Below are 27226 nucleotides of genomic sequence, written 5' to 3' on the forward strand. Positions count from 1 at the left end.
GCGTTTTTGTTGTTTACACGGAGACCGCTTTCAAAAGCGTGCACTTCGAAAACCCGTTCTCAAAAGGTTGCGTTTCAGGCACCCAAAATGCCGTTTTCGTGTAAATCAACGGCCAAAACGCATAAAACGGTTTTAGTTGAAAACGATGTCATGTAAACAGCCCCTACTACATTTTCATTTGAAAACGCATCTTTTTCTCTCCGTTTTGGCTTTCTGTCCTCACTCAGGCCTTGTCCACACAGACACGGGTATTTTTATAACCTTGACCTTTTTACGAGGTTCGTCCACACGGAAACGCAGTATCAGGTCACTGAAACCGACCATTTTTGAAAACCCCTGCCAGGGTGAGGATTTTCAGAAACGCAGGTTGCAGTATTGTCGTGAAGACAGTAAAACCGGGGTTTTTGCATTGCGACGTCAGAGTGTGCGCCGCTCTCCGCTGTGTTTGACGTGCGCCGCTGACTGCTCTTGACGGCACTTGATAGCGTGTTTTTGCGTTTTCATGTAGACGGAGATGTTTTTTTAAACCGAGCATGTGTGGATGGGATTTTTTTTTTAACGCAGGACTAAAAACTCCGGTTATAAAAATACCCGTGGCCGTGTGGACTAGGCCTGAGTGTACGTTTAAGCTACATTAATCCGGATACATTTGAAAACTTTGTTTTTGTTTAAAAATGCCCGTTTCAGTGTGGATCAAGCGTGCCGCACAAGCCCTGAAAAGTGAAGCCAAAGCACCTCGATCGCCCCCTGGTGGCTTGTCCTAGTATAGGTCATAAACCCCGCCTCCCCATGTTATTCAGCGGGACTGAGACCAACTAAACAAATAAATTACACTTCAAATATAGTTTTCCAAATGTAGTTTGTCATTTGCTGTCGTTTTTATCACGCTGATGTGAGTTCAAGTGTCTGTTTTTAAAATAAGTTTATTTAGTCACGTGATGCTATAAAATCGGTGGTGTGACGTCATGATTGACAGGTTCTCTGAGCGAAGTAGTCACTGAAGCACCAACGGACTTCGGAGGACTGAGGAGCATAGCTGTCAACATTGAACATTAAAAATAAGGGAGATTTCCCGGAATCCATCCCCAAAATAAGGGATTTATTTTTTTACACGATTCTTACCCACAAACTTTAAAAAAAGCACTAATCATTAACAGTCTAAAGAGTTTATAACTAACTTTACACAATGGCCCTCATTTATCATTCTTGCGTAGAAACGGGCGTATATGTTGGCGTAAGATTATGCTTACACTCCTCTCACCGCCTGATTTATGAAGCTGTGCGTACCTTTGAAATCCAGGTGTACGCAATACCTGCCCTTGATAAATCCTGCGGCTGAAAACGATCGTCATTAGAATAACACGCCCCTATATATTCAAGTCTCCGCTTCCCCCACGCCCTCATTTTACGCCATGTACACACGGAAGACGGCAAAGAAGAGAAACTTCTCCGACGTGGAGCCGAAATGACCTATCACAATGCATTATTTTACAGCACGTCTTTTGAAACAATTAGCATTCAATTTCGAATCACGTCACATGTATTGGGGTGTACAATAGTGATGATGATGATGTGATGTGGAGTACCATTCATTCACATTAATAATTGCATGACAATTTGTAATATTCTTCTTATTATTATGATTTTTATTATTAATGACGCTTATTGTTATTTAGAAGAAGAACGTCGTTATTATTATCTGTATTATTATTATTATTTTAAAGAAGAAGAATGTATTTATTATTTTTTCAGTCTGAATTATTTTTTGGTCATTGAAAGCCTTTCATTACCGAACCCAGTCTGTGCGCACCTGCCGGGCCTAACCCTGAAACGTCAGGTAAAGCACACAGGCTCGCAACTGAAGGAATACATATGGCTACAAATCAAATGCTTTGGTAAAGTTCAAACAAATTAAACATTGAAGTCCATGTTGCACAAATATAAACACTGAAGTTTATAATTACTATGTTGTTGTTGTTTTTTACAGTGGGTCATTATACATCATATATTTGAGTTTGTCAGTGCGTTTTGTGGTGTTAGGAATTGTTTTTCTGCGCATTTCCGCACTAACTCAAAACTTGCGTACACCACCTCCTGAGCTGGCGTAGGATTTGAGCGTGCCGTACGCCAACGTCCATATTGATAAATCTCAAAGTCACCGTGGTTTTGGGTGTACGCCAGGTGTACGCTGGAAATTTGGTGTACGCACTTTTGATAAATGAGGGCCAATATATATAAAAAAATGACAGACCAATGGATATGTTTAAAGTTCTTTATTTATGAACAAAGTAAATATTACTTACACATTTTCATTTGCTACAACGTGGTCTACCATTTAATCAAATATCGACATAATGTCTTGGGTTTTGGTTGGTGGTTAATGCGCTGTTTTTGGCCGTCGGCATCCTCCTGATCCATCATCGCACATCACACTCATCTACTCTAACGTTACTCTCCTTCAAGTTCAGACTTCCCGCTACTTTTTCCCTCTTCCTCCCACCCGCCGCTGCAACTGTCTTCTTCAATAGTAGCCTAAGCCACTGTCTGTCTGTATACTGCCACCTGCTTTACTGGAGATCTAGCAACCCAAGTGCAAGCCACTTCACAGACACAGATAGTTGCGTGTTCTTAAAAAAACCAGAGCGTAAAAATACGGGATATTTTACGGGAAAATACTAAAACGGGAAGACAGCAGGAAAAGAGCTAAAATACGTGAGAAACCCGGAAAAAACAGGTTGGTTGACAGTTATGCTGAGGAGATTGTATTTACTTTATTTTAACAAGCCTCTTGTCGTACTGCAATCAACAGACATCAAAATTGGAGCAGAACGGAGCAGACATAGGCCACTTAAAAAAAATTGCAGTGACTGGGAGAGTGCATTCGGTGAGAGTGAGGGCGGAGCGTTGATTTCGCGGCTTTACTTCCTGCTCACTACTGCGCAGGTCTGGTCCCGAGATCGCAAAACTGAGTTTCACTCAAACTGAAGCTTCGCGGGCGCCACCATTGTAGCAGAACTTCACCTGCTGTTAGCATTCCATTGACTCCCATTCATTTTGGCGTCACTTTGACAGCGAATAACATTATTTCTGCAGCGTCCAAAGACTTCAAATGTCCATTATTTATTTCTAAAGAAACACAACAATGTATAAAAGGCTCCATTACTTTGTATCTTACGTTATGGACCCGTAGAAGCCGTTTTTGTAAAAATAGGCTAACGATTGCGTCATAACCACGCGACTCTCTGTCGCACAGTAGAGAAATTACCGTATAGACAGGAGGAGAAGCTCACAGCAATCTTTTACTGTCTATGAGGCAATCGGGGGACATCGAGGCATAAAGTCAAGGGAGAAGCCCATAGATAGAGTCCATTAAACCAACGGGACAAAATATTTCAACAACGATTTTAAGGAATTAGGTGATTCAGATTTGTCTTGGCACAGCTACTAGAAGATTTACAACTGTCAGACTGTCGTCAAGCTCAGTTTGAGCCTGCGCAGTCGCTCAGACATCAGACAGGAAGTGCAATAATCAGGCTTCAGTTTTCTCCGTTGAAATCAAGGGGGTCGCTGTGTCCATTTCTTTTACTGTCTATGGTGCCATATCGGGAAACTGGCGGCTTCACTTCTCACCAATGGAAGAGAGCGAAGGGGCGTCGTCCATCTTTTTTTACAGTCTATGGTGTGGATGCGCAACTTTTGGAAAACGCTAAATTTATCTTTACTGGGCATGCGTATAGCCTCACAAAAGCTCACTGAGATGATACAGACAGAAAGATAAATAAAGTTATCGTGCAATTCTTCTGACAGGATAATTTTATTTTGCAAAATATCTCAGCATTGACTGAAGCGTCCAGTTTGCTCTCACCATTATATGTTTGGTGTAAAACAATCATGTTTTACCGCAGGACAGCAAATGTGAGTCAATTCTGTCATCTTTGCAGGACTGTGACATGAAGAGTGTGTGAAGTAACATATTTTAGCAACAGTGTGAAAGTGAATGGCGCATAACAGGCGCAACACCAGTATAAACGTGAATATATATTAGTACAATATGCGTCACGTGACTAAACTTACGTCATCGTTTTTAAATGCCTCCATTTTGACAGTCCACACTACTATCGAAAACAGCGTTTTCAAATTTATCCACTCTGGAGAGTGTTTTCATTAATAAAAATGCCGTCTATGTGTGAACGGAAGGCCAAAACTGAGAGGAAAAGATGCGTTTTCAAACGTAAACTTATTAGTGTGGACAAGGAGTCATCAGTGCAACTAAATACCACAGTATTACTGTTCCTGGGACATGATTCGAACACCATGGGATTCTTTGAAGTACACAAAAAATATACTGTAATGGTACACGGTATGTGAATTTCAGTACCATGGTATTTACATAACAAAAAAGTACCATATTGTGGTATTGTAACTATCTTGGAGCACCATGCAAATTCCAATGTGAATGAATTTCAGTGCACTATCAAATTATTATACTACTGTCACTATACCATGGTACATTCACAGTATTTTTAATACCACTGTACGGTACTTTAAAAAATACTGAAATCCAAGATACCACTTACTAAAAAGTATTATGGTACGAACCTTTTTTGGATATTTACCGTAGTATTTTTTGAATGCTCTCTAATCTATACCATGGTATATATGACAAAATGTGCTGTGACAGTGTCATCGCACACGGTAATACCATGGTACTTTATCATAGGCTGGCTTGTGAATTTGTGCATTTCAGTACTGTGGTATTTACATAACTTAACAAAAAAAGTACCATGTTATTCTTAGAACTAATGAGTACCATGCAAATACCATAGTGCATGAAATTCAGTGGCCTGGTATGCATCAAAGTACCATAGTATTGCAATCTGATACCATCACTGTACCATGGTACAATACCATAGTACTTTGGTACTTACAAAAATGTACCATGTTTTTTGGACTTTACAGTACCATGGTATTTTTAGAAGTTACTTTAAGTGCTTGTAAGTGCCACGGAATATAATTCAGTCGCATGATATGATTTAAACAACCACAGTACAACCACAGTATTGACATACGGGAAATAAATACCATAGTACTTTGGGATATGAATTTCAGCATGTTATTTACATGGTAATCAACTTACCATTTACAAAAACAATTACCATACAGGTGAAGTACCATGGTATTTTTGGAAGTACAGGTCAATACCATGTAACATACATTTTTATAAGGGAAGAATATTACAAAACTACTGCGGCGGTACCATGTAGTTTAGCATCACTAAACAAAGATCACCATGGTGTTCTTGGAGTACATGCATGGTATTGCATGTATTATAGCATTACTATTGGTAACACTTTATTTTACAGTGTCATTGTTACACGTGTTACATGTAGTTACTGTAGTAATACCAGTAAATTATGCATAATTGCATAAAATTAACCCTCAACCAAACACTCATCCTAACCCTATAGTAAGTACATGTAGTTGCTTAATATTATTCAGTACTTAAATGTGTAGGGTTACACTTTATTTTAAGGTGTCATTGTTACAGTGTGATCATATATTTAAGTACTGTATAATATTAAGCAACTACATGTAGGCTACTTACTAAAGGGTTAGGGCAGGATTAGGTTTTGTTTCAGGATTAGTTCGCTTGTAATTATGCATCATATACTGTTATTACTATGGTATTACTATGTAAAATAAAGTGTTACCAAATAAAGTGTAACCTTACTATCTGATATCTTTGTTGTATGTTATGCCTATAGTACTTTTACTAAGGCATGTATTCCTATTCATTGAGTGTATACTCCTATATTAGGAGTCTCAACAACTCTTTCCCTCTCTCCGTCCAGACGGATTCCTCCTGTCTGTTTTTCCCAGTTTATAGAAGTAAGAAAAGGCAGGTTATTGTGTTCTTTGTGCTTAGGCACCTCTTGGCACTGTCGTAGTGAATGCCCTGCCCAAGGGTACAAAAGCCTGTCCACTATCTAGGGAATGAATTGGCTTTCTGCCACTCGCCTCCATCGCCACCTGGGAAGATCCACGAGGAATCCTGAAGCTTCTGCGGAAAATTGATTGAACTACATTGTGATTCATTTCGCCCACCTAAATTACCGGCTGGCTCCCTTGTTTCCATAATTAATATGCAGTGCGGGCTTTAATCTGATGTTGTTATTTATCTTGAAGCTCCTTTAGTAAAATTATTAGCCCACTGATTTACTTTATGCCACGGAATAGATCATTCGATTATACCTGTTATTTTCACATCCATCCTGCCATGCGGAAACACACAACAGTGTTGTACGCATTAATGGCGCTCGTATATAATACTGATAACAGATATAAGAAGCTTTCTGTGCACGAAAGGGCTTTTTTTTCAGCCGGGAAACTGTAAGAATGAGTTAAGATGAGAAAACGGTAGTACTTCACATTCTACTAACTACAAGTAACTACATGTCAACTATATAACAACTTAATATTTGCTAACGCTTTATTTTGATGCTCCTCAATTTCTACTGACTATAAGAAACTTTACAACCGCATGTCGATTTATTCTACTAACCCGAACTCTAATCTACAGTCTACTAATACTCTAATGAGAACTAGTTGACATGTAGTTGCAAAGTTACTTTATAGTTAGTAGAATGTCTGAGGAAAATAAGAAAGAGAAACAAAATAAGAACCATTAGTTCAAATATCAAAACCCTGCTTTGAAATCTTCAAATAGATTTTTATTTGTACTTATTTGTACTAAGTAAAATTTCAATGTCTGAAGAAAGCTATAAAAACATCTAGAATTTGTCATGTTTAATATTTTCATACTATGCTTTTATTCATTTTTGTGCCTACTTTGTTTTTTTTTACAAATCTCTTTACAAATAATTTTCAACGGGCAAATTATAGTCTTCTATATATTATGTTTCTTGTTGACTATTGAACTATAACTTGTTTATTGTCTGAAAGTTTTCTGTTTTTGTATCTTATGTTTGTTAAAATTGGCAACAACAACAAAAAATTAGATCAAATATCATGCAAATGAAAAGTATCAGTATTTAAAGGAGGCCAGTGTCTCTTGCGCTCGTCGCTGCTCTTCTGCTCACTGTGATTGGCTCATGATCGTTGATATGATTCATCACTCTGATTGGCTGATTACCCTGCAATTGCAATAATGTCTGCCTCTTGTGCTCATGAATGTTTGCAGATCAGCTCATATCTGTGGAAATGGACGGACTAATTACAGTATATGTAAACAACTCTCCCGCTCAGACACTTCCAGTCACGTTTGAATTTAAAATCAACTTCAAATGACTTGAAATCGTATCTTTGAGGGAACTAGTTTTTTAGCTTATTCCAGTTAATAAATTCCTGGCAAATTTGTTGGCCCGCCAAAAAAGGTGAACAACAGTTATTAAAAGGCACATGCATTATACTTTTTACCTTTTTTGTAAGTGATGCAAAAAGTGAAATAACACACCATTGATAAAAGCATCACATTTCCTCAGATAGCGTTTAACACTAATGGAGGCAGAGCATGAGTTTCCTTTCGACTGACTTTAGCAGTGGTGTGAGGCATCAGACCAGTTCAGATGAGCTCCTGTGGTGTATATTCCCAGTACAGAGCCGTAGACACACACTCCCACTGGAGAAACAGCTCCTGGACTGCAGGTCCGTCACGGTCGATGCACACACAGGTGAGTTACAGTAGTCCGGCTGATACCGCTAATGCCAGCGGCTCAGAGGAGCTAGATCCGGATCTTAATTACCTTTAGCACGAGCGTCACGAGGTTCACGGGATCCTGACACTCTAAACTAAAGCACGACTGCAACACCAGTGGCCGTACGTTTGCATCAGGGAATGTAATGATTCTGATTCTGATTCTGATTCCACTTAATGATTGTTTTTTTACTAAAGAAGCAAGGACATATAAAGAGGACACATCCATGCCTCCATTCCTCCATCCATCTCTTATCCATCCATCAATCCCTCCATCCCTCCCTTCATCATCCCCTCCCTCCATCTCTCATCCCTCCCACTCCATCCCTCCCTTCATCACCCCTCCATCCATTCCTCCATCCATTTCTTATCCATCCATCAATCCCTCCATCCCTCCCTTCATCATCCCCTCCCTCCATCTCTCATCCCTCCCACTCCATCCCTCCCTTCATCACCCCTCCATCCATTCCTCCATCCATTTCTTATCCATCCATCAATCCCTCCATCTCTCCCTTTATCATCCCTCCCTCCATCTCTCATCCCTCCCTTCATCAACCCTCCCTCCATCTCTCATCCCTCCCACTCCATCCCTCCCTTCATCAATCCCTCCATCTCTCCCTTTATCATCCCTCCCTCCATCTCTCATCCCTCCCTTCATCAACCCTCCCTCCATCTCTCATCCCTCCATCTCCATCCCTCCCTTCATCAATCCCTCCATCTCTCCCTTTATCATCCCTCCCTCCATCTCTCATCCCTCCCTTCATCAACCCTCCCTCCATCTCTCATCCCTCCCACTCCATCCCTCCCTTCAATCCCTCCATCTCTCCCTTTATCATCCCTCCCTCCATCTCTCATCCCTCCCTTCTTCAACCCTCCCTCCATCTCTCATCCCTCCCACTCCATCCCTCCCTTCAATCCCTCCATCTCTCCCTTTATCATCCCTCCCTCTATCTCTCATCCCTCCCTTTATCATCCCTCCCTCCATCTCTCATCCCTCCCTCCATCTCTCATCACTCCCTTCATCAACCCTACTTCCATCTCTCATCCCTCCCACTCCATCTCTCCCTTCATCATCCCTCCATCCATCTCTCATCCATCCATCCATCCATCCATCATCTTTCTACTGTTTTGTCAATCCATCCATCCAATCAATTTTTTTGTCTCTCCATATCTCCATTTTGTCTATCCATCCATCCAATCTATCTATTGTTTTGTCCATCCAACCATCCATCCATTATTTTGTCTGTCCGTCCATCCTATCTATTGTTTTGTCCATCCATCCGTCCGTCCGTCCATCCATCCATCCAGTTTTGTCTGTCCGTCCATCCATCTCTATTGTTTTTTCCATCCGTCCGTCCATCCATCATTTTGTTTGTGCATCCATCCATCCTATCTATTGATTTGTCTGTCTGTCTGTCTGTCCATCCATCCATCCATTATTTTGTCCATCCATCCGTCCATCCATTATTTTGTCTGTCCATCCATCCTAACTATTGTTTTGTCCATCCATCCATCCTATCTATTGTTTTGTCTGTCTGTCTGTCCATCCATCCATCCATCCGTCCGTCCATCCATTATTTTGTCTGTCCATCCATCCTATGTATTGTTTTGTCCGTCCGTCCATCCATCAAGTTGACTGTCTATCCATCATTTTGTCTATCCATCATTTTGTCTATCCATCCTTCTTATCTATTGTTTCATTCATCTGTCCGTCCGTCTGTCCATCCATCCTATCTATTGTTTTGTCCATCAATCCATCCATTCATCCTAATTTAAAGGTGCAGTATTCTCAGTATTTTTGTCAGAGTTCTGGTATATTGATGGGGATTGCTGAGATGTTGTCATATTTGTCTGGTCATGTGATCACAACCTGTCACTGCCCATGCATGAGATCAACACACTGGCCACTGCATCTCATGAACACATTCTCAAAATATTCTTAAACATTTTTAATATGGGGAAATGTACTGATTGCATCTTTAATTGTGTGGAAGAGTAGAAAGAAGGGCCTGCTGTTCTGAATGAGAAGCGAGAAGCCATTCTTTACCCTCGTTTCTATGTGTGGATGCATTGTGTGAAAATGGAAGCTATTTGTGTGGTCAATGCGTCTGTATGTGGACTGATATGGAGGAAATCAGCGAGGTCAGACTGTAATTACTGCAGGACCGATGGACCGTAGTGTGTGTGACACACTCCTCTGTGTGTGTGTGAGGTCTGGAGATTCGCTGATGAAGTGATTGAGACTGCTAGCACAGGTTAACATGGATCGGGATTCGTTCCTCCAGAACTCAACAGGCGATGAGCCAATCAATCGATGGGTTAGATGACTTTCTGCTGAAGACTCGACCTATAGATAGTGTAGCTATTCAAGGGTCTCTACAGCTCCTTAAACAATCAGCTGGAAACACTGTGAGCATTGCTTATTTAACACCTGCAATATACCTGAACAGAGACAGGCAAAAACAGTGTCCTTTTTATTGTTACGGCAATATAATATAACATTAGTGAGTATTAATTGTAATTATTAAGGTAACACTTTATTAAAGCCTTTATGTATAATCTGTTCATAAATAATTTTAACCAAAGTTAAAAAGCAATATAATATTTGGATTTTCCTTGTTCCATCTGAAATTGGTTGTTTGTCATGGGTTTTAGTGCATTGTACTTTCTAAATGTGTAACAATTAATAGATAATAATATAACTGTGGTTACAGGTATTCATGAGATCATCATAAGGTGTATTACAAAGCATAATTAATGCATTAACATACTTTTATAATGCATTTTTATAAAATGGTTTTAAGTGTTACTGTTATTAAGATATTATTATTGTGCACACATTATTAAAACATATTTAATATTTAAATGCATGAACATAATATATTTTTTGTAATAATGTAATTCATCATACTCGGAAACCCTACTTGACTGTTGTTTAACACAAAAATAGTTATTGCTGTTATTATTATTCATTTAACTATTAAATGGCTCTTTAAAATAATTTAACTTATTATATTATTGACAATTAATAAAAAGTAAAAATGCATTAGTGTTTTATTGGATATTCAAATGCAAAATCTTTATAATTTTGTAGTTCATCATACTCGAACCCCCTTTGGTAATGCGTATACTGCGGTATTTAATGTGTAAACGGATGTGCTTTGGTTACAGTATATTATGGTGTGTAATGGCTGATGGGTAAATTTCCCAGTGAATGATGCACACGTCTTCCCTAATGCAGTGCAAGTGGCTGAGTAGCTTGTGAAGTCCACTCTTCAGTCACTTTTGACCAATCCTGTGTTTCTATTTGAAGATTGATGGTTACTACTGTTCATTGAGGTCCTTTTTATGACTTAAATGCATCAAACAGAATTGCTATTGTAACTATTGATTTTAAGTTTTCCAGGTTTCCCAAACACCTGCCATTGATTAATCTCTAAGATTGAGGATCTTAACATAGAAAATTGCACCTTGAAGTGTAATACACTGTAAGAAAGTGATGCATTGGCGTAACCTTGATCTCGTGCCCTAGCGAGAGCCAATATTTGAGCGTTATCTCAAGAGTCTTATTAGCAGCTTCATGGATACTCATCACATGCTATACTGCCTTATAGGAAATTGGGGTCATAATTATCCTTAATAAAAGGTTAAATGACCTGTCATGGACATCGAGAAGGTTGTGTGCAATGGTGCTTTTAACAGCATCGCTGATCCTTCTATTTTTGCGTTACTCTTGAGTTCAATTCATCCGCTCGCCTCAAAGAGACATTTCATCTGCGGCGCTTCAAACACATCAGCTATTTATAAACGAGAGCATTCGAGCTCGTCCATCTCTCTCTCTGACTTCTGTATGAAGTCAAGGGCTATCGACAAAAATACTTTTAGAGACCTAGTGCTGGTGACTTTTATCTTACTGTTTGTCAAGTTATTTCAAGTCCATCTCCAAACTTTTTGGCAGGAGTCATGCGCTCTTTTGCATGTTTGTGAACAATGGAAACTTTAAATGAAAGTTTAAAATTAGCTTTCTTCAAGGGATCTTGTGAGGCTTGAGCAAAAAAATAGGCGAGTGACAGAAGAGCCGTGAAAAACGAGATGTCAGAATGGTTTACTTTGTCTGTAAACTCTCAGAGATTGAGATTTGGCCTCTGGAACCTGTGATCACAAATCGAGTCGATACCGAATCATCCTCATGTGTCCTGGCTTTTTGAGCTTCAATTTTGAACGATTTCCCGGGAATAGTATTCCTGCTTGTCAGTGTGTGTGAAGCGTTATAACTTCGGCTTTACTGTGTGCTGTATTATGACTGACTGCAATATAGATTTGTCAATATGTCAGTATAGCTCAGGGGTAGGCAAGTTCGGTCCTAGAGAGCCGCTGTCCTGCAGAATTTAGTTCCAACCCTAATCAAACACACCTGAACAAGCTAATCAATTTCTTCAGGATTACTAAGGCTATAGGCAGGTGAGGTTTATTTCAGTGTTGGGGCCAAATTCTGCAGGACAGCGGCTCTCTAGGAACGAACTAGCCTACCCCTGGTATAGCTATATGATTGTGTGATTTATAGCGCATGAGTTTCTGTAAGAACTGATGATGAGTAACTTAAAGTCGCTATAAATACAGACTAATTGGTACTAAATATTGTGGTATTAAATAACGAACAACTATTTGAGAATTACAGCTCAATGGAAGTCGTTAACCTGCGTTCACACAGGGTTCATCCATCCATCCATCCATCCATCCATCCATCCAGTTCATCCATCCATCCAGTTCATCCATCCATCCATCCATCCATCCATCCATCCATCCAGTTCATCCATCCATCCAGTTCATCCATCCAATCCTTCCATCCATCCATCCATCCATCCATCCATCCAGTTCATCCAATCCATTCATCCATCAATCCATCCAATTCATCCAATCCATTCATCCATCCATCAATCCATCAATCCATCCAATTCATCCATCCATCCAATCCATTCGTCCATCCAATCCATTCATCCATCCATCCATGCATCAAATCCATTCATCCATTCATAGGGATAAATATATCCATCCACCTGTGCATCCATCTTAATGTGTCCATCCATCCATCCATCAATCTATCCGGATTAATGTATCCATCCATCCATCCATCAATCTATCCGGATTAATGTGTCCATCCATCCATTTTTACATCAATACATCCAATCCATTCATCCATTCATAGGGATAAATGTATCCATCCGTCCGTCAGTCTCAGTATAGGAAGATATGACCCTGCTCTCAGAGTACGATTTAGAGCGCGTGAGTTTTTCAATAAGAACTGACGAGTAACATGGAGTCACTATAATTACTTACATACTAATTAGCAGTAATTAAATAACGAACAACTATTTGGCAATTACAGCTCAATGGAAGTCATTAACCTGCGTTCACACCGGGTGAAATGGGCTTCAGCTGTACAAATGTCACAACAGGTCGTTTATTTATACAGTATGTTGCTGTAGAGGAGCAACGCCTGCTTTTATGAGTGTCATATTTGTTGTTAATGTTCTTTGTTGGCTGAATAGCCAAACAAACCCCTTTCTGTTTAAAACCGACACAAAAAGGGAAAGAATGATTCACCAGCACTAACTAAATCACCATCCCTACTCCCTAGAGTCAATAGTCGCTGTAAAACTTGAATGAATAGTTATTCTGTCGTTCGGGGGCCCTGAGGTCTGTAGTTATTAGATACTGTCTCCACGGTTGAGTACTTCTGGTCTTTTGATGTATTATAAAAGCCGATAGAATGTACGGACAGTGAAAACCAGACCTATGCTTCTTTTCTTCAGATGCTAACCTTGACCTTTCAATTTCCCTAACATTTACAGTGTGACTTTTAATGCCCTGAGGGCCGCGAAGCACTTGACTCAAGAACATTTGATTTTAACGAGGAAAAATGGATTTGAACAGATCATTATAAAAGAGTCTAAAATCAACTGTAGAAAGGCAAAGAAAGGCTTAAGGGATTAGTCCGGTCTTAAAATGTGTTTCTGGTGCCAGTTTTTGCTTCAAGAGTTTTTCCTCCTTAATTACTGTGGTCCGTCAAGTCGTGTATCTCTCGAACAAAGGCATGATACAGCAAACTTCGGCTCTTTTCCAATACGGCTCATTCCTGGTGTGTTTATCATCTGTTTGAACCCGATACGCTTTCATTATTCAAACGCGCTTTTTCTATATTGTTCAATCAAATGTTTGAGCATCCACATTCATTCATACACAAAGCAACCCTTGTGAGCCCTTGAACCTGAATTTAACAAGCTAGACTGGTCTTTCTCTGTTAAACAAGACTTACAATGACTGCATATTAATCAGACTCTTGTTTTAGGTCGCTAATTAGAACCAGAATCCAGACACCTGTCTTGGCTGAATGATTAACGGTGGCGCGGGATATTGTATTGTACAGGGACGGATTGAGTCAAGCTTTTTGTAGTCAATATTTTAGTTTTTGGAGGCAAATTAGTGTGTGTGTGTTATAGGTATGGGTGTGTGTGTGTGTGTGTGTGTTATAGGGTATGGGTTTGACTGTGTGTGTGTTATAGGTATGGGTTTGAGTGTGTGTGTGTTATAGGTATGGGTTTGAGTGTGTGTGTTTTTGGGTATGGGTTTGAGTGTGTGTGTGTGTTATAGGTATGGGTTTGATAGGTGTCTGTGTTTGTTATAGGTATGGGTTTGAGTGTGTGTGTGTGTGTTATAGGTATGGGTTGAGTGTGTGTGTGTGTGTGTGTGTTATAGGATATGGGTTTGAGTGTGTGTGTGTGTGTGTTATAGGGTATGGGTTTGAGTGTATGTGTGTTATAGGTATGGGTTTGAGTGTGTGTGTGTGTGTGTTATAGGGTATGGGTTTGTGTGTGTGTGTGTGTGTGTGTGTGAGTGTGTGAGTGTGTGTGTGTTATAGGGTGTGTGTGTGTGTGTGTGTGTGTGTGTGTGTGTGTGTGTGTGTGTGTGTGTGTGTGTGTGTGTGTGTGTGTGTGTTAGTTATAGGGTATGGGTTTAAGTACAATGTTCATTTTGTTTAAATCTAGAAATTTATCTGAAAAAGTTTTTGTATCATTATAAACTACCTTTATATAGTTTAGGGCCATTACGAATAATTATATTTATAATTATAAAGAAATGTAAGAAATTAATGCTTTTTACAGCAAGGATGCATTAAATTGATCAAAAGTGAGTGTAAATACATTTGTACGGTTACAAAAGCTTTCTAACTGTTTTTCAACATTGATAATAATCATAAATGTTTCTTGAGCATCAAATCATCATATTATAGTGATTTCTGAAGGATCATGTGACACTGAAGACTGGAGTAATGATGCTGAAAATTCAGCTTTGATCACAGGAATAAAATAAACTTTACTATATATTCACATTTTATATTGGAATAAAATTTCACACTATTACTCGTTTTATTTTAGATCAAATAAATGCAGCCTTAGTGAGCAGAAGAGCCCAGAATAGTTCTGTGTTGGTGTAGTTCTGTGTTGTGTTGGTGTAGTTCTGTGTTTTGTTGGTGTAGTTCTGTGTTGGTGTAGTTCTGTGTTGTGTTGGTGTAGTTCAGTGTTGTGTTGGTGTAGTTCTGTGTTGTGTTGGTGTAGTTCTGTGTTGTGTTGGTGTAGTTCTGTGTTGGTGTAGTTCTGTGTTGTGTTGGTGTAGTTCTGTTTTGTGTTGGTGTAGTTCTGTGTTGGTGTAGTTCTGTGTTGGTGTAGTTCTGTGTTGTGTTGGTGTAGTTCTGTGTTGTGTTGGTGTAGTTCTGTGTTGGTGTAGTTCTGTGTTGTGTTGGTGTAGTTCTGTGTTGTGTTGGTGTAGTTCTGTGTTGTGTTGGTGTAGTTCTGTGTTGTGTTGGTGTAGTTCTGTGTTGGTGTAGTTCTGTGTTGGTGTAGTTCTGTGTTGTGTTGGTGTAGTTATGTGTTGGTGTAGTTCTGTGTTGGTGTAGTTCTGTGTTGGTGTAGTTCTGTGTTGTGTTGGTGTAGTTCTATGTTGGTGTAGTTCTGTGTTGGTGTAGTTCTGTGTTGGTGTAGTTCTGTGTTGTGTTGGTGTAGTTCTGTGTTGGTGTAGTTCTGTGTTGTGTTGGTGTAGTTCTGTGTTGTGTTGGTGTAGTTCTGTGTTGGTGTAGTTCTGTGTTGGTGTAGTTCTGTGTTGTGTTGGTGTAGTTCTGTGTTGGTGTAGTTCTGTGTTGGTGTAGTTCTGTGTTGGTGTAGTTCTGTGTTGGTGTAGTTCTGTGTTGGTGTAGTTCTGTGTTGGTGTAGTTCTGTGTCGGTGTAGTTCTGTGTTGGTGTAGTTCTGTGTTGTGTTGGTGTAGTTATGTGTTGGTGTAGTTCTGGGTTCTGTTGGTGTAGTTCTGTGTTGGTGTAGTTCTGTGTTGTGTTGTTGTAGTTCTGTGTTGGTGTAGTTCTGTGTTGTGTTGGTGTAGTTCTGTTTTGTGTTGGTCTAGTTCTGTGTTGGTGTATTTCTTTGTTGTGTTGGTGTAGTTCTGTGTTGTGTTGGTGTAGTTCTGTGTTGTGTTGGTGTAGTTCTGTGTTGTGTTGGTGTAGTTCTGTGTTGTGTTGGTGTAGTTCTGTGTTGGTGTAGTTCTGTGTTGTGTTGGTGTAGTTCTGTGTTGGTGTAGTTCTGTGTTGGTGTAGTTCTGTGTTGGTGTAGTTCTGTGTTGGTGTAGTTCTGTGTTGGTGTAGTTCTGTGTCGGTGTAGTTCTGTGTTGGTGTAGTTCTGTGTTGTGTTGGTGTAGTTATGTGTTGGTGTAGTTCTGGGTTCTGTTGGTGTAGTTCTGTGTTGGTGTAGTTCTGTGTTGTGTTGTTGTAGTTCTGTGTTGGTGTAGTTCTGTGTTGTGTTGGTGTAGTTCTGTTTTGTGTTGGTCTAGTTCTGTGTTGGTGTATTTCTTTGTTGTGTTGGTGTAGTTCTGTGTTGTGTTGGTGTAGTTCTGTGTTGTGTTGGTGTAGTTCTGTGTTGTGTTGGTGTAGTTCTGTGTTGTGTTGGTGTAGTTCTGTGTTGTGTTGGTGTAGTTCTGTTTTGTGTTGGTGTAGTTCTGTGTTGGTGTAGTTCTGTGTTGGTGTAGACTGTATATAGACACACACACACACTCACACTAAAGCATATATACTGCACACACACACAAACACAGATACTGTATATACACACACACACACACACTAATGCATATACACTACACACATATATTATACACACACACACACACACACGCGCACACACACATACACGCAGAGTTTGCATGAATGATAATCCTCCTGAATGAGAAAAAGTTCAAATAATCTGGCAGGAGAAATATTCTTCTTTCTAATATTTGTGCTTTTCTTTAATCAGTCCAAATTGTTTTGTTCTGTCCAGAGAAAGACCTTTATTGAAGGATTGACCCAGTCTAGAGGATCCAGATGTGGATCTGCGCTTCTATAAGTATCAAATCTCCCTCGACGTCCACAGCATTGTGCTTTTCTTTATAATATGGAAAGATCTAGTTGCTATTCTATTCTTCAAGTCTGCAATGTCAAGCAAAGGCGAGCGTTCGGGCCAAATGAGCTGATCAGATTCATGAGTCGAAGCCTCCCGGCGAGAGGAAAAACTGCTCAGGGCTTTGATAGTAATATTGTAGGGATTATTCTGCTGTTGTGCCCTTGAGCAGAACACTTAACCTGAGTCTGCTCAGTAAATACCAGGCAGTAAATCTGGGGAGAATATGTAATACCTCGCCCCAAAATCCAGCGAAGACTAATAAAATTATGTGCAGAGCAAAGATGTTGTGGGAAATGTGCAGACTGATGATTTCCCCTGTTTGTGCCGCCAGTCTGTTATTCAAAGTGTTAGAGCACTTACAAAAAGAGTCTCTGAAATATTACCACTATAAAACGGGACGCCTCCACTAAAAGTTCACTAGTGGATATTCATACACTGTAAAAAATTCAATCAATAAGTTATGACGACAGATGTTTTTTACATTGCTTTAACACCAAAATATATATAGTTTTCAGAAATACAAAATGCAAGTCAGTTTACTGTAATGTTAGTTGAAATGACTTAAACATCTAAGTTGATTGTACTTAAAAATTCAAGGCAGCAACTTTATTTTTACAGTGTATATAGGAAAAGAGACTTGATTTTGGCTCCGTTTCAAAACAAAGTGAGCATCCTTACGGTCTGCTGACTACATAGGCACCTTAACTGATATGAAACCTCATTAGTTGGCAGTCTTGTGGACTTAACGGACATGCGCACATGCCAGCCATCAAGTCCACTAGACCGTAAGTGCACATGAAGTTCGCCGTTTAGGACAGAGCCTTGGAGTGCTAGGCATCACTGGAAACTTGTCTCATATATAGTCTAAGTAGTTTGGAGTTATTATGTTGCCAAGCTAAAAACAATATTCTAATGCAGTGTCTCGTTCTGATTATGTCAGTATTTATTATCTATGTCACCAGCACAGATGTGTTATCTTTTTTATATATTGTTAAATTATTACAGATTTATTACAAATTACTTTACATTTTATTTTAATTATATATATACAGTGTATAAGAGTTGTACACTTGAGTGTTTTGTTTTTCGAGGCCGACCAACACAAACCGAGGCATGGTGTGGAAAAAAAATGGGTGTGGCGAGCCCCGGACGGGCGCCCCCTCCCCACCTGTCGGGGCGAGGGAGGAGGTCTTTAAACCCACGGTCCCCTTCTCCAGAGAGCCTACGGGTACCCGTCTGGGTTGCAACTCTCGCCACTTTTGTTTTTCACCGAAGGGGGGTTTCAGGTCCGCCCTGGAGCGGACCCGAGGCATCTGGTTTTGTTTTCCTGGGACTAGGAGGCCCGGAGACCTGTAATGATCCTTCCGCAGGTTCACCTACGGAAACCTTGTTACGACTTTTACTATCTCTAGATGGTCAAGTTTGATCGTCTTCTCGACGCTCCGCCAGAACCCAGCGAGGAGCTCCGGCGGGGCCGATCCAAGGACCTCACTAAACCACCCAATCGGTAGTAGCGACGGGCGGTGTGTACAAAGGGCAGGGACTTAATCAACGCGAGCTTATGACCCACGCTTACTGGGAATTCCTCGTTGATGGGAAACAGTTTCAATCCCCAGTCCCGATCACGAGCGGGGTTCAGCGGGTTACCTGCACCTCTCGGCGCAGGGTAGGCACACGCTGATCCGCCCATTGTGGCGCGTGTGCAGCCCCGGACATCTAAGGGCATCACAGACCTGTTATTGCTCCATCTCGCGTGGCTGAACGCCACTTGTCCCTCTAAGAAGTTGGACGCCGACCGCTCGGGGCCGCGTAACTAGTTAGCATGCCGGAGTCTCGTTCGTTATCGGAATGAACCAGACAAATCGCTCCACCAACTAAGAACGGCCATGCACCACCACCCACAGAATCGAGAAAGAGCTATCAATCTGTCAATCCTTTCCGTGTCCGGGCCGGGTGAGCTTTCCCGTGTTGAGTCAAATTAAGCCGCAGGCTCCACTCCTGGTGGTGCCCTTCCGTCAATTCCTTTAAGTTTCAGCTTTGCAACCATACTCCCCCCGGAACCCAAAGACTCGTGGTTTCCCGCACGCTGCCCGGCGGGTCATGGGAATAACGCCGCCGGATCGCGGGTCGGCATCGTTTACGGTCGGAACTACGACGGTATCTGATCGTCTTCGAACCTCCGACTTTCGTTCTTGATTAATGAAAACATTCTTGGCAAATGCTTTCGCTCTCGTCCGTCTTGCGCCGGTCCAAGAATTTCACCTCTAGCGGCGCAATACGAATGCCCCCGGCCGTCCCTCTCAATCATGGCCCCGGGTTCCAGAAACCCACAAAATAGAACCGGAGTCCTATTCCATTATTCCTAGCTGCGGTATTCAGCGGCGACGGGCGGCCTGCTTTGAACACTCTAATTTTTCAGATCCGTTTCAAAACAAAGTGAGCATCCTCACGGTCTGCTGACTACATAGGCACCTTAACTGATATGAAACCTCATTAGTTGGCAGTCTTGTGGACTTAACGGACATGCGCACATGCCAGCCATCAAGTCCACTAGACCGTAAGTGCACATGAAGTTCGCCGTTTGGGACAGAGCCTAATTATTATGTTGCCAAGCTAAAAACAATATTCTAATGGAGTGTCTCGTTCGGATTATGTCAGTATTTATTATCTATGTCACCAGCACAGATGTGTTATCTTTTTTATATATTGTTAAATTATTACAGATTTATTACAAATTACTTTACATTTTATTTTAATTATATATATATACAGTATATATATATATATATATACATATACATATATACATATATATATAATACAATTATATATATATATATATATATAGAAAATTAATTAATTATAAATATTTATTACATATAATTTTTATTATATTACTATTCAAATTATATAATATAATATAATGTGCTGTCAAATCGATTAATCGTATCTAAAAGAAAAGTCTTTGTTTACATAATATATGTGTGTATAAATATAATTGTATTATATATATTATACATATATGTCTGTGTGTATATGTACTGTGTATACACACATATTTAGAATAGAATAGAATAGAATAGAATAGAATAGAATAGAATAGAATAGAATAGAGAGGGAAATCTATAGTTAGTCAAAGAAAACAGGAACTAATAAAACTTATGGTTGGAAAAAAATTATAAAACTAAAAAAATATATAATTTGAAAAATAAATAAAATAAAATGATTTTTTCTTGCAATGTATTATGGGATTACTTTCTGATGGATAAATATCAGTGTAAAAGTGTCTTTTCCTGAAGAACTCTTGAATCAGAAGTGCACATATGACGATAGCAGCTCACTAACATCATAAAGCTGTTTTTTGGCCTCCAGTTTTTTTATTTTTACAACGTCTTACCTTCTTGCCTGGTTTTTATGTCTTTCAGGATTGCATTTGCCTCGAGTAAAACAGGAAATGTTTTGGTCAACGACCTACTAGCCGTTCCCCCATCAAACATATACAGCTGACCATAACTCTGTAGTCCAGTGTTTTGTAAAAGCATAATCTCTCCCCTCAGAAACAGTCAAATATTCATGTTGAAACTGCAGCGGAGTATATGAGTGTGTAATCAGTGTGTTCCCCTCAGCCGAGCCCCCGGTGTGCGCTCGCTGATTTATTGCTGAATTAACACACTGAAGTTGCTCTCGTGCTTTAGGGCTCGAGTCCAGGTGACCATCTCTGCAGATCTGAGGACAATACTTGTGCTGATGATTATTATCATTATGTTTTTATGCTGTGAAGACTCAAATTTTAAAATTAGTCTTATTTTTCTTTTTTCATTCTCATACTAATTTCATAATGTATTTTGTGGAGTCCGCGTATGTTTGTACATGTGTGCTGATGAGTTATATATTGTGCAATGCAGAAATGTTCCAGTGATGATGAAGATACTTCAGTTCATGTTCTTTACATGGAAAGAAATGTGTTTTAACTGATGCAAATGTGCCACTAATGTACAATACACACGAGGAATAGTTTCTTAATGTGGAAAGTGGATTGTACCATGTGTAAGCATGAGGTATACGTTCCATTTTTAAAACCTTACAATGAATAAGAATTATTAAAACAGTTTAGAATAAAAAATAAAATGAAATAATAATATTAGATATAAGATTTTTTTCTTTATTGACAACTATTCAAAATTAGCAGTGTATTCTGATATTTTTTCCTTAAGCAACATAATTGCTTATAATATATTATTATATTATATTTAATAAAATTGTCTGCATATCTTTTGTTATGTTTTATGTTATGCTATGTTGTTTTATGACATTTAGTTTCTTATTTTTATCTCTCTGTATATTATATTGTTCTGTTATATTATATATTTTTTAAATTTTAAAAAGACATTTTATCAGTGCCTATTTTTACCCTCTTGATATTCAACCACAACTAATGTCCCATACAACAATAATTTATGGTCACAAAAGGCTTTAAACAGGACAACAACAAAAAACTTGTTTTAAGTCTTCTAAAGATATACGATATGTGTGAGAATATTCACTATAAATGATTCATCTTACTCTCATTAGCTCTTCGTTTGGGATGTACATGTAAATGTAAAATGTGATTTTGTAACATCATAATGGATTTTTTAAACAAATTTAATATCACTCACTTTATTCATGTATTTACTGTACATTTGTGCAGTGTTTTGGGGTTTTAAGGTATTTAAAATTTACATAAATTAAAAAAATTATGGCTTTTATGTATTTTTTTAAAAAATGTATGGCTTTTAAAATAATGCATTGAATTATGCAGTACACTGTTATGTCATGTTTATTGTTTATATATATATATATATGCGCTATCTTTCTTGTTCATGTTCTTGTGCCATCAGATGTCATTTTCCTGCAACTCCTGAGTGATTAGTCACATGGCATTTCCGGCTCGAGTGATTGGCTTAACAACATCCCTGTCCAGAAGTGATGCAGATCAGATGCCGGACCTCATCGTTCTTCCCGAAACGCACAGATAAACGGAAGCGTCCTCCAGGTACGATGGACCTCCTACGCTAAAAGCAACACCAAAGAACAAATTACACACTTTAAAAACGGTTGAAATCCTCAAATAACAAACATTTCAGAAAAACAATCTCGTTCAAAACTCAATGTTGAATGTTTTCTCCAGCAATCTCAGATTTAGCGCAGCTCAAGAAGAAACATATTCTTCTGATATCTATTTATTCATGGAATGTGCTTGTTTTTAGGTATCATATGTAGCATATTATAATTCCGTGCACATTGTGTTATTTATTTAATGTATGATGCTTTTATGCATACTGTTTATGAGACTCGACGTGGCCTTGGTAATTTCCCTTTGTGGACAAATAAAGCGTTTTGAATTGGGTGACACTTTATTTTACAGTGTCCTTGTTACATATGTTATATGTACTTACCGTAGTAATAACAGTAAATTATGCATAATTACATGCAATTAACCCTCAACCAAAACCTAACCCAATAGTATGTACATGTAGTTAAATACATAATTGCACCGAAACAATGAAAGTGTAACCTTGAATGGAATAAATCAGTGTTTCCCGATGGTAGAAATGAACGGAGCTCCTCGACGGTTTACAGAATAAATTGGAGGGACTGTAAGAGGGACTTGCCTGGGATTCAGAAAGCGTTGCGGATCAGACGAGGTGAGAGTGGCTAGTTATTAAATTGTCCAGTAGAACGAGACCTCGCAAAGTGCATCTCTAATGAGCTTCTCATCTTTCAACCAGACCTTCAGATGGAGCCCACTGTTACCAACGCAGAAACTCCAGCCCTTCCCTGGATAACTCTCTCTCTCTATTAATCTATGTTAATGAAGCCCAAATCAAAGCCTGAAATGTCCAAGTAGAGCGCATCTTACCTCAGTCATGTTGAAAGCTGCATTAGAGATGACAGAAACAAGTCTAGTGTTATGTAGCCCACAGGCTTGTGTTCAGGATGTGAATGATGAAAACACTTGCACGACTTCTGTGTGGGCAAGCGTTTTAATGCAGGGTCTTGACACACTTATTTTGCTCATTCATTTGGGGAATGTAATGGGTTACAATATTGCGATACTCATTATAAAATCATCGTGTAGAAAATAACATGCACATTTACTTTTGAGCTACATTTCCTCACTTCTCTCTCTCTCTCTGCTCCAGAATCGAGGTGTTTTGCTTGCAGTTATATTCCTCATCAGAAGTGCTATTTTTATGCTGTGGACTAGTGTTTACAGACATGTTTGCATGCTACCGTACAGTATGTAGGCCGTACCATGAAAATGCATTAGTAAAATATGCATTTTTATTTCTTTATATATATATTTTTTACCATACTGAAGTTTTATTAGTACCCCTTTTTGTACGACTCATGCTGTGGATTTTCCCTGTCCATATATTATATCATATTAATTAAAAAAATATATATGTAAAAAAATGCAATAAAAAAAATATATATATATATTATATTATTTCAAATTTATTACATTTTTCTATTTAATGCCTTTTTAACAGCATGCACTAGATTTATACTTTTCCCTGTCTGTTACATATTACTAATGTTATATTATATAATATTACATTATATTATAATTTATGAAATTCTTTACATTTTGTAGACAGCTCAGTTACTCCTGCGCTCACTTTGTCTGGCTGAGACTCTCTCGGCTCCAGATCCGAGGTGTTTTGCACATCAGAAGTGCTATTTTTCTGCTGTTGCCCACAGACATGTTTGCATGCAATCGTATATCGGCCTTACCATGAAAATTGCATTGGTAAAGTTCACAGTGTCCGTTCCTCGAGCTCCAGGGCAGAGCAAATCCCTGCAACCCCCAAACTCGGCCGTTTTGTCACAAATAACAAGTATAACCCGATTCTGTTAAAATGCCCGGATTTATTTTTGCTTACCAGCAGTATTTTGGCATTTCTAAAACATAAATCTCAGGGTGAGCTGAAAGAAGTATTTGTCCCGCTGTGCATGCCTCTAGAACTTTAATTATCATCATTTTTTATGACATTTTTTGTCATTTTTCTAAATGCCATAATCATTTGTTAACAAACAAGCATTCATAACTTCAGTGACCTCATTGTTTCTGCCTTAAATTATTACATTGTTTAAATTAATACATTTTTACCAAACTGTGATTTTGTATATGTACATTTCTAAAATACATAACTTATACAATTACCTCTATTAACAGATCACTTTACATTGTAAAATTGACTCGTGCATTTTCTGTAAAGCTGCTATGAAACGATTTGTATTGTGAAAAGCGCTATACATGTGAATTGTATTGAATCATGCTCGTATACTCGTGCACAAACATATTAATCCCGGCACAAGAAGGAGAGCCGTTTTCACTCACATTGATCAGAAAATGCATGTAGTGGCGCAAATTTAACAAACGATGCATGGAAAAAATATTCTGATTGTGTGACACATAACCCTCAACACTACCCGTTTATATATCTATTTTCAGTTGTATTGATATGAGACAAAGATTTTGACAGCGAGCCAGTTTTCAGTGAGTTGCAGCTTTGCTGGCCTCCACCAAATCAATGGACAGATGGGTTGCTCTAGAAATAAATGACAGAAAAGCAGCATGCTTTGCATTCATGAGCATGTATCACACAGATGATGTTATTGCAGTGGTGCTGTTGCAGTGTGTGGGCTAATCCTCGCTGGAGTGTGAGATGTGCACAGCTTTCACTGGATCAGAGTCTATAGAAATGCTTGTCTTGGTTTTCTCAGTTGATTTAAAGTGACTGTATAACTCAAAAGATGTTTTTCACCTGTTGGCAGCTCAAGAGTAAGAAGCGTCTAGTGTTCTCATGTCATGCAATATGTTTCAATAAAGCACAATGACGGCTCTGGATATGCCTGTACAACTTATTATGAGTGTGCTTTGTACAAGATTTTCTCTAATAGCATGTCCAGGGCTCAATAGAGCACAGCAGTCGAGGCCTGGAATTAAAGGGCTTTTTGTCCTAATGTCCATGTTCAGAGTTCACTTTATGAAAGTGTAACAACTTTCTGCAGTTATGCAGTTTACATTATTCCAAAGAAAAAAATGTAATACTTTAGAATATAATATTTTCTTTGGAATAATTGTGAACTGTTTTTCCGGGAACGAACATGTCACAATATTCCTCATTATAATAATTCATACGCAGAATAAAGGGGCGGGGCCTGGTTGAGTTAGTTAGTAGTGTGTTAAATTGGCGGTTATGTTAATTTCCCAAACACACTCGAAGCGCTCGACCAATCACAACACACTGCTCCAGCCGACCAATCAGAGCACAGTGTGCTTTTCAGAAGGAGGGGCTTCATAGAGACAGGAAGTAAACAGAGCGTTACTGACAGACTGGGAAGAGAGGAGCCGCAACAATGGAGAATATGAGGGAAATAATCAACATTTAAGCAGGAAAACCTGTTCTAGTAGAGCCTGAAAACAACATCAGGACTGTGATAAAAAACATTTCTTCTTTAAAAATCCTGTTTTTAAGATAAAACATACACTTTCAAGCTCTGAGGTTGATGAGCAATGGTAAAGTCTTATAAAAAAAAAAAAGCCAAAAGTCAAAGTGATTTGGTGATGGAAATTATACACCAAAAGTTTTTCCCAAGTGCATTTTAAAATTGCATTTTTATACATAGACATTTTCAAAGTTTATATTCTAACTTTACAGCAAATCCCAATGGTTGTCGCTGCATAACTACTAATTTGCAGAAGAGTGAACTCCCTTTTAGTTTGTTTTATATTTTATCATTTATCATCACTGATTATGTCGCAATGCTAGATTGCATGATTAGTTAATTCCCCTCATAAGTGTTTTTGCTGAAATCAAATAAATTGAAAACGTTTTATAGTTTTGATGTCAGGTCAAGCCAAAGTTTTAATATGCTCAGCACAAATAATCTACTGAGAAGATGAATCATTTATAGTGAATATTCTCACACATATTGTATATCTTTAGAAGACTTCAAATAAGTTTTTTTTGTTGTTGTCGTGTTTTAAGCCTTTTGTGACCATAAATGATTGTTGTATGGAACAGTAGTTGTGGTTGAATATCAAACAGCATCACATTTTGAGCGTTTAGTGTCATTGATGTCAAGTAAATTATGTTTTGTGTGAACTGTTCCTTTAATAGGATGTTCTGGAATCTATAGTGTGCAGTAATGAATTCAGCACCACGGACAGCTCTTGACTGACCTCTGTGTGTGTGTGTGTGTGTGTGTGTGTGTGTGTGTGTGTGTGTGTGTGTGTGTGTGTGTGTGTGTGTGACTCTTGATGCCTTAAAGCCCTGCTATAGAAAACATCTTTAACGAGTCTCTATCTTTCTGATTATCATAATTGTTAACTGTTAACAAATATTTTCCAAAGAAACTCAAGCTCTCAGCCATCCTTATCTGAATGTGTGCATGCAAATGTGTGTGTATTAGAAGGTGAGAGAGAAGTTGGCTGTGTGTGTGTGAGTCTCTCTCTCTCTCTCTCTCTCTCTCTCTCTCTCTCTCTCTCTCTCTCTCTCTCTCTCTCTCTCTCTCTCTCTCTCTGTGTGTGTCTCTCTCTCTCTCTCTGTGTCTCTCTCTCTGTGTCTCTCTCTCTGTGTCTCTCTCTGTGTCTCTCTCTCTGTGTCTCTCTCTCTGTGTCTCTCTCTCTGTGTCTCTCTCTCTGTGTCTCTCTCTGTGCCTCTCTCTCTCTCTCTCTCTCTCTCTCTGTGTGTGTCTCTGTCTCTCTCTCTGTGTGTGTCTCTCTCTCTCTCTCTCTCTCTCTCTCTGTGTGTGTCTCTCTCTCTCTCTCTGTGTCTCTCTCTCTGTGTCTCTCTCTCTGTGTCTCTCTCTCTCTCTCTCTCTCTCTGTGTGTGTGTGTATGTAACAGAAGTGGTCCTAACCTACAGATGGCGGAAGACTCCCTCTAAAATCCCACCGTTGATTAAATGTACCTTAGGGGGGCTAAACATAGATAAATTGGACACTCTCCCACTTTTAATGAAGTGCTGGAATGGA

At 39.0% G+C, this 27226-nt stretch overlaps 1 protein-coding gene across 1 annotated transcript in view; it reads left to right on the forward strand.

Moving 5' to 3' along the window:
* Positions 1 to 7531: 7531 nt before the first annotated feature.
* The window catches only part of csmd1a (CUB and Sushi multiple domains 1a), a 119345-nt gene continuing 99650 nt past the window's right edge, over positions 7532 to 27226 (forward strand). Inside the window, exon 1 of the mRNA XM_077229907.1 lies at positions 7532 to 7691. Coding sequence (XP_077086022.1) covers positions 7532 to 7691 — 160 coding nt within the window. The remainder of the gene's footprint in view (positions 7692 to 27226) is intronic.

The sequence above is a fragment of the Siphateles boraxobius genome, unplaced genomic scaffold (genome assembly GCF_051911475.1).
Source record: "Siphateles boraxobius isolate OS27281-9 unplaced genomic scaffold, OSU_SipBor_1 137, whole genome shotgun sequence".
Classification (NCBI taxonomy): domain Eukaryota; kingdom Metazoa; phylum Chordata; class Actinopteri; order Cypriniformes; family Leuciscidae; genus Siphateles; species Siphateles boraxobius.